Source organism: Schistocerca americana, chromosome 1 (assembly GCF_021461395.2).
Source record: "Schistocerca americana isolate TAMUIC-IGC-003095 chromosome 1, iqSchAmer2.1, whole genome shotgun sequence".
Classification (NCBI taxonomy): domain Eukaryota; kingdom Metazoa; phylum Arthropoda; class Insecta; order Orthoptera; family Acrididae; genus Schistocerca; species Schistocerca americana.
In genome coordinates this window covers 362,736,183-362,748,473 of record NC_060119.1, presented here as the reverse complement: position 1 = coordinate 362,748,473, position 12,291 = coordinate 362,736,183, and the positions used below count along the sequence as shown (strand labels likewise).

Sequence of the window (12,291 nt, the reverse complement as noted above, 5' to 3'; positions counted from 1 at the left end):
AGAGTGTGATTGTGTTTTCTATGTGCCTGTCTGTGGCTCAGCGATCATCTTTATGGTGAGTTGCTATGTAACCTCATTGGTATTGGTTCACAGAGTATTTGTCAAAGGTATCTGTTGCATGGGCGATCAGTGTGGGCTCGTTTCATCAATATGGTGTCTGTGACACGTGAATAGCTGTTCACACGAAACCACAGGCCATTTCTGTGGGTATCTCTTTAACGGATCGGGCTTGCTGATTTGAAGCCCGTAGGTTCCACCTAATGTGCAGGTCCTGCCTGTCGGATCTAATCTCACTGATCTGCCTGCAGGCTGGGTCTGTCTGTGTGTGGCGTAATGTGGAGGATTTTCATGGTTTATCCACGGACCCAGCATTGTGGTGCTCCTTGGCAGGCTAGAGGCCATGGGCGATGGATTTCAGGAATCGTGACTGGCTCACCACAAGTACATTGTACAGTGCAACATTTTACAGACATTTTATTTATTCTAGTACGTTTTAGCACTTCAAAAGTAGTTTATATATTAGAAGGTATGGACAATAATAAGAAGAAAATAATTGTGGCAGTCTCTGGCAGTTTGTACAGTATGTAGTAACGTATTTCTTGAAAGAAAAATCATGCAATACCTGTAGAATAATAGATATAACACTGTGGACAATAACTGACAATAACAAACATAGTAGAACCATTATTTTATTGGCAGTCACCTATAGTGTTGGTTTACACAACTCTTCCCCACCTTATACATTTCTCTCAAGAGGCCTACTTTTTTCTGAGGTTATTTCTGAAAGCAGTGTTGCGATTCCAACAAAATGTGTATTTTTGTCATCAAATGTGTTATGCTTTATTTAAATCAAATATCAGTGGTCTTAATAAAACATATATGCCGTTTGGCTTGCTTTCTCCATCTAAAAACAGTTCATTACAAAAGATGTTTATGTTAATACTTAAGATTTTTTCTCACACATTTAGAAATACAGAAGTCTCTTTTGTTTTAACTTATGTTTTAACTTACCCTTGAGATCTCAAAATTTGTCAGGAAGAAATCCTAAAACTTGTCTGGAAATTGGGGAAATATCAGGTAATTTCACTTGGGAAAACTTGTGGCAATCCTGGTATCACATAGGAATCATAAGGGCAAGATTAGAATAATTACTGCATGCACAAAGGTATTCAGACTCATTCTTCCCACAGTCCATACATGAATCAAACAGGAAGAAACCCTAATAACTGGTTCTATGGGACATACCCTGTGCCATTCACCTCAAGGTAGTTTGCAGAGTATAGATGTAGAAATCTCACTATATCTTTCCATTTCCCTTTTTAAATTTTCTAATCTACCTTCCCAATTAAAGGATCTAACATTCCACTCTGACCTGCCGAACACAAGTTTTGTTTCTCCTCATGACTATATCCTTAACAGATAGTCCCTACCCAAAGATTCGAATGGGTGGACTATTTTACCTCTGGAATATTTTACCCAAGATGATGCCCTAATCATACAATAGAGCTACATGCCATCGGGATGACTGTAGTTTCCTTTTGCCGTCAGTCGTTTGCATTAACAGTGCAGCAAGGCAGTTTTGGTTAATGTTGCGAAGCTAGATCAGTAAATCATCCAGACTGCTACCCCTGCAACTACTGAAAAGGCTGTTGATCCTCTTCAGGACCCATGTATGCGTGGCCTCCCAACAGGTACCCCTCTATTGTGGTTGCACCTACAGTATGGCTATCTGAACTGCTGAGAAACGCAAGCCACCCCACTGACGGTGAGGTGCATGGTTCAAGGGGGGAAGTTTAATTATAACCACCCTGTATTTTTAAAAAGTGAGATCTGATACTTCCAGGACACTCAGTATAAATGGAGCTGGTTAAAATGGAAGTTTCCTAAGGGTCTTAAATTTCACCATTATTAAACATACAGTTGTTTAATCATAATCATTAAATACCACTAACATAAATCATTTGGGTGTGTTATTACTTCTTTTATGAAATACGCAAGTAGAATGCATTTTCGTACGAACCAAAATCATTAGAAGTCTCATCGATGCTGAGTTCTATTATTAAAGGTAAATAGATGTATTGGTGGTATATAACTGTTTATTTTATTCTTCAAAATTATTGCACTTGTTGGCTTGGTGCCGAGTCAGTAAAAATCAAGCCCTATAATTCTTTAGCCATCTCCAACCTACACTTCCTACTCTGAAGGAATAAAACGTAAACTAGAACTTGGCTAAAGAAGCAGATACTGATCCCCACTCCCTTTCATGATTGCAGCTGCAGCTATGCAAATGTATGTCAAATCTCTTTTTGCCTAAAACTTAAATGACATCTGGTGTGCTACTGCTCTCAATAATAAACACCGTACAATCAAGGCGGCTAATGCGGTTTGGTGCTCTTCCTTCTGCTCCTCTCGGAAGGAGCCCGCTGTCTTATGCGATCTACACATTTGTTATGCCATGCTCACCCATTGTTTTCTTCTGCTAACTATCCACTGCAATAGTGTGGTTGTGGAGACAGACTGATGGTATCCCATATATTGATGGAATGTCCACTTTTGGCTCATCTTACTATGTGTTTGTATAGTCTTCCAGATCTCTTACCTTTAATATTATCAGACAATTTGCAGATGGTTTCCTCCATGAAAGTGGTGTTTATTTTCAGATACAAAATTTTGCTCTACTCCTGGAACAGGGGCAGGATGGTTGTGGTTGCGGCCTCTCTTCATGTTTTCTCTGTCTGGGGCCCGTGACCATGATCACTCCCTCGTGCAAAGACTGCTCTTTTATCCCTCTGTTTTTCCAGTTTTTATATTTGGTCTACCTTTTATGCCTTCTACTGTGTGTGTTTTAATTTCCTGGTTTTATAGTTTCACTCCTCTGATCCCATTTTAGTGGACCCTTTCTCAAAACCCCGCTCAGTGAATGAATGAATGAATGAATGGATCAACCAATCAATCGTAAACTGGAGCAAATCATATACAGCTCCACCACTCTCACACCTATAAAAGTATTCAACTTTCCCATTATTACTTTGCAAAATGTTTAACAAATTAGACATCCATGTCAACGTCCGGAATTCGAAGCACGCATCCTTCGTGTACTTAACTGTGTTTTAACATAAAACTCCAGAATACAAAACAACACTGTGCTAGATGTACTGTCTCAGGATTAATTCCCATGAACAATCTCACGCAGGCACTTAAATGAACACAGTAGCAGCGCTTTTATTCTTTGCAAAAGTTGTAACAATAAGGACCTCCTTCACAGTGACATCCAACAGCATCCGTGGTCCGTGTTCCTGTTGTTCTTGCCAGATGCCTCTGCCATTGCCTTCGCTCTCTCAAGTGATGTAATACACACGCAACATAATATTGAAATCTAAAATAATATATTAGATTTTGTGATTTTTGTCACTTTATAACTCTTGACAGAAAAAATATCTGTAATCAGTGGCTCGACATTTTGATGAGTGGAAACATGCAAAAGAATTGTTCTGAGATCTACAGACAAAATGGTATTTTACATTACTTGCGGATTTCACACCATTCTCTGCTACTCAGGAGACCCTAACTTAGGTGTTAACTCATCAACAACGGAGAGGTGCAGGTTGAGAGTGAGAAGGGGTGGGGGGTGGGGACAAACAAGTGAATGAAGGAACAGACTGGAGTGAAGAATATAATTACAATGTAATGAAAATGAAATATGTGGACAGGACAAGTAGCCAGGTAAATGGGTGGTAGACATGCAAAGGCAATTTTTGCTGGATAAGGTAAAAAAAGACCAAGGTGAGGACGAAATGCTCTGTGGGCAAATTACACTAGAAAACATCCAAGAGCAGTGTGAATGTATGATCATCATCATCGTCATCATCATCATCATCATCTCTCAACATGAAAACGAAAATAACAACAACAAAAAATTGCTTCAGAAATGATTGGTGCAAATTTTTGTCCCATGATGAGAAGATGTAAGATTTCAACATTGAATTCTGAATGTAGTCAGAAAGACTAAACTGTACATCTGCAATTAATTTGAATATCATGCACAGCAAGTCTTTATTAGACAAGACTGACTCATATTGTTATATTAGGTTTATGACAATGAAAATACATGTTGAACCTACTTGCAGTGGAAGTACTGTAAGTACTAATGAAGATATTGTCAGAGGTTGTATGTCTGGTTTGAAATCTGTTACAGTGATTAATGTAGTTGTGTATGATGTTTTATAAGCCTTGGTGGCTTAGGGGTTTATTTGTGTTCCTGAACTTCACTGCAGAATTTTTGGAATAGGTTAACGTTTAATAGAAATGTTAAGAGGAGTGGAGTGGTTTATGTTACAAACTTTCTATTTATAGGTTGGACTCAAAAAATACATCTGGCTATGAATGGTTACTTATTAGCTGGTCACCAGACAACTCTCCTATCCGCCAGAAGATGCTTTATGCATCAACAAAAGCCACACTTAAACAAGAATTCGGTAGTGGACAGATAAAAGAAGAACTTCATGGTACAACTTTGGTAAGTCATGTAATTTTGCTTCTTAACTTATCACTCGACTTTAAAACTAAACAAAAGACATACCTTCCTAACACTGGGGTTTTGATAATCCGCAACATTAAATGTGGGTTTTCACACACTGTGCCAAGTGGACAGAACACAGCAAATGAATGTCTTGACAGACCACAGCAAATGCATGTCTGACAACTACCTGTAACCATGCTTCTCCATTGCAAGAGCCCAGCCATCGTACAGCAAAACTGCTGTCTTCCTGTTGTGTTGGAGGCCTTTGTGAGGCAGCAACGGTCTTCAAACGATGTGGTGAAAGCTGGATATAGTGAGCAGTTGTTGAGCAACAAGCTGCACTACTACTTGCATTCTTTAATGTGTGAATGGTACTTTTCTGGGAAATTAAATGTTGATATCAACACAGGAGCATTAAGGGAAGGCCTGTGCTGTCGGATAAGCCTACAGCCATATACAAAGATCACACGGTGGCTACAATTTCCTGGAGAGAAATGTGTACAGCTCTTAATGAATAATTTTAGGCCCTGGAATTGGGATAAAAAGGCAGTTACATGTTCATTAACTTAGTCTATGCATTAGTTTGTGTAGTACATAAAGCTTTTTCCTACATGCAGGTTCGGTATATATCTTGTGAAAGCAATAATTCTTCCTTTTTAATGAACTGTGGTATGTACTGCATTTAATCAAAGATTTTGTAGATGTTTCTTCAAATGACAATGTTGCTCATAAAAACTTGTGATAGACATGCATATTATTTTTTTAAAAAATTGTCTTTGTTGTTCCTTAGTTCTTCAAACAGGAGCTGAAAAGCATTGAACAATTATATTATTTCATTAATAGGATGAAACCAAGGCATTCAATGGCACTATTGTTGTCAATGTTGCCAATAAAAATGCACAAAGCGATTAGTTGCTTGTTCACTGGAAGCCCAGATACAACTATGACAACAATGAAATGGCTGTGGATAGCGAAAGCCAACAGTTGTTCTGCAGCTGATGGTGTCCACCACCAATATGAACAGAATGCAGTACTCAGACTTTTACCTCACATCCAGTTAATAATAAACAGGAGAGAAATCAGTGTCTTTCAAAGACTAAAACCCTTATTTGAACCTTCGACTACATTTCATACATCGAAATGTACAGTCTGAAACATAGTGAAAAGTAAGTAACATGCAATCGCACCTCAACAAGGAAATTTTGCTAAGTGTATGTACTTGATTATTGGTGAGATTTCACAATGGTCATTATTTATAATGATGAGGTAAAGTATTTCTACAAAGCTGTTATCCTGTTACATGCAAAAAATCTGCAGCTCATGGTCTAGTAGTTACAGGGTGTATACGATCCGGGACAACCGGGAAATCCGGAAATAACCCGGGAATTTTTTCATTTGGGAGAAAAACGAGAAAACCCAGGAATTTTTTAGAATTCCGAAAAATTTTTATTGTTGTAGTTTTCAGTTAAATTTTTGTAACTTTGACTGGTAAGAACCAATACTCTAACAAAGGATATTATTGTATCTCGCTACTACAGAATAATACAGCAGCAATAAAACATGAATGAAAGAAAAAATAAAATAAAAAAAAAAAAAACAAAACTTAAGTTGCAAAGGAAATGCGCCATATACAACAACAAAACAGTGGTCATACAAGTGTCAGCCAACAGCAAGTGTCAAATGCTTTAGAAAGACTATGGAATGCTTCATAACAACAAATTGCCTCTGATGAGCATGACATCACGACTGTTTACATTAGATTCATTTGAGCAGTTGCGAGCTTATGCGCATGCGCAGTTGAGTCTTGTAGACTAGTGCCTTCTGCCACATATGGCTACAGGAGTGTGGCAGCTAGCTGTAAAACCTTGTTTCACAAAGCGCCTAGCACCCAGTGCACATTGGTCTACCAATTATTCATATGATTTTGAAACGCATCCCTGTTGGTTTTTGAACATTTTTAAAACATTCTAAGTTGATTTCTGAATGAATCATAAGTTGATTTTTGAATAGTGTGTGTGATGTCTCTGCTAGGGGAATCCCTGTCGCATTTAGAAATAAACTTTCCTGCAGACAGAAGGGGATGGGGTTATACAAACTGTGTGGAATAAGTCGAACGGGTGAATGCCAGTCGCTGTTTGTATGGTTGACTGGGTTTGCGAATGATCACAGCGTTGTTACAATTACTAGCTAAATCCTTAGATCCAGAGTGGAAATAAATGAGTAACAGGAATAAGACGTAAGAAATATTACATATTATCTTCTCGGTGTATCCTCGAAGATGAAATTTTGACAGAAAAGTTTTGGCCAGACTGCTACACTAGTAAGGCCAGTTCAGTGACATTTCGTTTTTTCGTGCAGCTAAACGTTTGATGAACTTTGGTGAGGTAATAGATTCTCTCCCAGAAAGGAAAGCATGCCATCTAAAGCTGTTGCAAGATTAGAGAGAAAATAATGCTAGGACTTCAGGATTGAAGAAATGTGTACTGTATTGCTTGTCTCTTATCTTTTCTGGTTTTATGTATCCTGTATTTAATTTTATGTCGTACAAACTGAAAGTTATTGGCTAATAGGCAATAAAAAGTGCAAATTTTCTGAAGAGCTGTTGTTCTCCCGATTACAAATAATCCCATCCAGTATTAATTGCATTTTGTCTTTCTCTTTTAAAAAAAAAGGAGAGGGGGGGGGGGGGGGGGGGGGAGGGCAGGACGTCAGACCAGCCGACTGGGAGCAGGAGAGGCACTACAGGACATTTTAATTTCCACTGTCATAGTTTGATGGCATCAATTACAAAATATAACATGTTTGAATTCCACGGAGCGAAATATAGTGATGGCGATTGAAGAACGCTGTGTGAAGAGGCATGGCACTGCACTTTGGCACACTTAAGACCAAATAACATGTCTTACATTTCCTCGATCACTTATGTTTTATGTATCATACTCTTCAGAAAGATGTGGACTAAAAAATGATTTTTGAAAAGTCGATTTTTTTAAAATTTTTGGCATCCTTCCTCAAACACTCGAGGGCGGGGTCGCCACTATCTATTATTGCCCCAGTTATGAAATAGTGTAGATCCAGGGCTGAGCACAGGGAAGTCTGAGTTGTAGTGGAGAGGTGGGTAGTCTCCATGTGACCCCCATTTACGTTTAGTGATTTTGCTGTTTCCTCTTCGTTTATTGCTCTCACATCAAATGAAAACAAAACGGATGTCTGTGGCCGGGAGCTATCAAGTGAATTAAAATACATTCACATAATTATGGAAGGCTAAAATGTGCTATTAGTTACAGGTTTCATTTTATTTCCTCCTTTCTGACAGTCGAGCATTAATCGCTTTGCAGAACAATGAAGTTATTTTTGTCGCTTTGCTAAAGAGATTTGCCTTCCATTAGTCATTTCCACTGAGGCTCTCAATTTATTTAAAATGAAGAGTATAATTCCACACTATTGGCTAGTTTCAACTGTCCGCTGCATTTCAAGTGCACTTTTACATCTTCTAGAACATATGGGATTATGCCAGAAGAAAGAACCAAACGTGAGATAATACAGTACTGGTACTCCAAGAAAATTTTCATCTGGATCTGGAGATATGAATGTGTACTTTAAGCTGAATTATGAATTTTAGTATTCTGATGCTCTTTGAGTATCCTCTAATGTCTTGTTTCTTTTATGACATAATGTATGATCTTTTAATGTTTTACACGTACGAACATACGGGCTTCCTGCGTCATCGTAGCTGTGCAAGCATGGTGATGCCTGTTATGTGGTGATCTCTGCCAACTGCTGAAACGAACCTACTTCTAACAAGTTGCGGGAGAAAATTGCAAATGGTTGTTTGAAAAGTGTTACTTTCAAAGTAAATTTCCTTTTATGCAAGATGAACTATGTGCGTGAATGTACAAGAAGTCTCTTAAACCCAGAGCGTTTGACTCCTGTTTAAAAATCAACTCTTTGAGGACGACCATTTAGAAGAAATTTGAGCCCAGAAGATCAGACATTTATGTCATTGTTAAAAGTTTTACTGGCTTATTTGTGTGACGTATCTTAAAGCGTAATGCACGCAAAAAGAATCAACACTATATGTGAAAGCTTAGCTTCTCTTGCAGCTTATTAATCTTATAGATCAATACTATATGTGAAAGCTTTTCTTTTCTTGTAGCAACACTATGTATTTAATTTAAACCATTAACTTTTCCTATTCGTGTGTTCGTGCTACTTAACAGTGATGTATCTATTGGCTGACTACATCACGTGTCCTATGCACTGAATAACCGCTGTCATTGGCTGGCGAGATCACATGACATGAACTATGACTGACGTACAAAAGTGCACTGCAGTCTCAATTTCAATGCTTCGGAAAGTAAGATGCGGTGTTTGTTGGGACTAGAATTTGTACTTTCGTAATACAAAAATATGCAGTGTACATACTGCTGCACATCAGACATCTTTCCAAAACGTGTTTTTTTTCTCCGAGGTTTTTCTAAAGTGCTGTGAAATTCTATGTCAGTGTATAAAACCATAACATAACCAGTCAAAGGATTAAAAAGTTTTACAGGTCTGAGGAAAAGTATACTGTCACTTGAAACAGAAAAATTTTGTTTTCACCCGGGAGGAAGTGTATTTGTAACAGGGAAATCCGGGAAAAATCCAGGAATTTTTTTTACTTGTCCGCGTACAGCTAACAATCCTGTTGGAAGAACATCCGCAACAGGTATTGGGCTCTTATATGCCCATCTTCAGGTGTCGTCCTGAAAATAGCAAGAGATGAGAGATAAGTTGTACTGGCAGCTATACAAATAAAAAACAAAAGTTTAAAAACATTAGAAAACTGCCGGTCGGGATAGGTGCTGCGAAACCTAAGTCAATGCCAAAGTGACACAACACAGTACTACTGACGATTGCCTGGGTAAAGAAATATGCAAAGAATACCAGGACACTTACACTTGCTGCTGTGACCCCGAGCGCCATGGTGGACTTATACAAGACATAGTGTGCTACCAATGAGCACAGAGCATGGAGTAGCGGACGCGTAGGAGGAAGCAAACTGATAACCAGAGAGGCAAAAGTACTGCCATCTGTTGACGGACAGAACAACGCGGGGCCACTAGCCCAGCTGTTCACAATTTGAATTAATGATTTACATTTAAAATGAAGAATAAGAAAAAGAAACATTACATAAAAAGTTAACATGAAAACTGTTAAAAGTGCATTGTGTGTGGTAAAGGAACATGTTGTACAGGGCAGTACAGAACTGTAGTAAAACTGAGTGGAAGCTGCAGCATAAAATTTATGTACAAATCGTAAAACGCAGTGATGCTTTTCCCTTTACACGAGTGGCATGCAAGTTTTTAATTTAGTGGGGATATATATGTGGCGACGTCGAACAACACGCCACAGGTCATCAGTTAAAAGAACGTACTTGTGCCACTCCTGTTTACAAGCATCTCTCTACCAACCAAAGGGGAAAGTAGTGAAACCTTAATAGTTCACACTGTCAAACTATTGTGCCAATTAACAGCTAGCAGCAATAGCACTAAAAGGACACATTAAAAGTGGGGTCAGTTTAAAACCTGCTGACTAAAAGTCAACAACTAATCAATGGTTACATGAGATAAGACCTGAGACGCATTTTACATCATGAAAGATGTAAATTTTAAACTAGTGAGGACACAAATAGTGATGCAGCACAATAGTGCGCCACAGTCATAGGACAAAATAGAAAACATGCAAACTTCTATTAAAAGAGGACAATTTTAAAGCTATCTAAGATGAACTGAGTGGAGCTTGAAGATCTCACTATAGGAAACAGACCCACAAAAATAATGGCGGAAAACATTGGCCCAGTAAAAAAATACATGTATAGCGTACAATAATCGGAAACCAGAGAGTGAAGGAAATGAGGCTCGATGCTGATTCAAAAAAGAAAAGTTTTTCAGCAGAACTGTGTACTTAAGTGCAGTTTGCTCCTTCAAACTGCCAGACGGATCACGGCAAATGCTGCGGATGATTTCTATTTCTTCTAAAGTGTTTAAAACCAGGCCCTTATGTTGGATATGTAGAATGCGGCAATTTGTGTTTATATTGGAAATTGAATTGTTATGATCCTTCAGCGGATTAGGAGTTGCTAAGATCCTGATGCTCTCTGAACCGTATGTTAAAGGAGCGGCCAGTTTGGCCTATGTATGATGAAGGACACTCACTACACTGGATGCAACAGATGCCCGATTGTGCATAGCGATTGTCTTTTCTGGTTTTGTGGTGCTTCAATAGGTGCTCGACTTCATGCACGGTGTAAAAGGTGGGTGTGAACCCCTCTTTTTCTAAACCTTTTGCAAATCCTGTCAGATATAACACCTACATATGGATCCTACAAAAAAATTTTTTTGTAGAGTTACCATTAATAGTAGATGACAGGGTAATCCCCTACAAATCATTGGAAACTACTATTGACTGCATTTGCTGATGAAGAACATCGACAACATTTGGCTGGTAGCCATTAGAATGTGCTGTGAATTTAATGGTATCCAACTCACACTGATAGTTTTGTTTTGGGAGAGGGGCTCTAGTCGCACAGTAAAACATAACATGAAGAGCTGCTTTTGTTTACCACTTCGGATGAACTGACGAGCAATGAATAATAGAACTAGTCATAGTTGGTTTCCTAAATATGTTAAAGTGATCTTTACTGTCCTGTAACGAAATTTCCAAATCAAAAAATGGGAGTGTAAAGGCCAGAGTGCAGAGTGGTATTCTTTACACACTGAATCTTTGGGTGCATTTTGTTAAAGTCATGATGAAAGAGTTGCAGCTGGGCGTCAGTCCCGTTATACAAAAGTATGATGTCAGTGACATATCTTTTGTAACATACTACTCTTTAAAGGTGTTGTGGGTGGGTTGAAAAAAAACTGATGTTAAATGTAATTGATGTAAATATTAGCTCTTATACTAGCTATGGGGGATCCCATGGCGAACACATCAGTTTGTCCATATGTAATGTCTTTGAAGGCTCCAGAAAAATTCTGAGCAAATGAAGGAATTCATTCATTTTTTGTGAATCTAGTAGTGTCAAGTTGAATTCAGTAATAGGAATCACCTCTTTAATGGGGATATTCATACACATGCTTACGATGTCGAGACTTGCTAGACACCCGTGAAAGTGGGCATTCTCGGATTCATCGGTATTAAAGTTATTTAAAGAAATAAGGTGACTTCCCCTCCAGCCCTATTTTCAAAACATACTCATTTAACCCCACAGCTAAGTTCGTTGCAGAAAGTAAGAAGGAACTTAAGAAACATATGTGTTTTACGGTTTATACATAAATTTTATGCCACTGCTTCCACTCAGTTTTACTACAGTTCTGTACTGCCAGTGTTCAACATGTTCCTTTACCATGTATAATGCACTTTTAACGTTTTTCATGTTAACTTTTTATGTAATGTTTATTTTTTTATTCTTCATTTTAAATGTAAATCACTAATTCAAATCGTGAATGGTCGGGTTAGTGGCCCCACGTCCTTCCACCCATAAACAGGTAGCAGTTCTTTTGCCACTCTGGTTTACCAGTTTGCTTCCTGCTTCATGTCCACCACGGCGCTCAGAGTCACAGCATCAAGTGTAAGCGTCCTGGTATTCTTTGCGTATTTATTTAGCCAGGCAGTTGTCAGTAGTACTGTCTGGTGTCACTTTGGCACTGAACTAGGTTTCACAGCACCTAGCCTGACCCGTAGCTTTTTAAATTTTTTATGGATTGTTTTGTTTTTTGTGTGTATAGCTG

The 12,291-nt window shown here is 38.4% G+C and overlaps 1 protein-coding gene across 1 annotated transcript in view; it reads left to right on the top strand.

Annotated features, from left to right (window-relative positions):
- LOC124600108 (twinfilin) overlaps positions 1 to 12,291 on the top strand; it is an 81,142-nt gene that overhangs the window by 30,967 nt on the left and 37,884 nt on the right. The window contains exon 4 of the mRNA XM_047136133.1: positions 4,354 to 4,516. Coding sequence (XP_046992089.1) covers positions 4,354 to 4,516 — 163 coding nt within the window. The remainder of the gene's footprint in view (positions 1 to 4,353; positions 4,517 to 12,291) is intronic.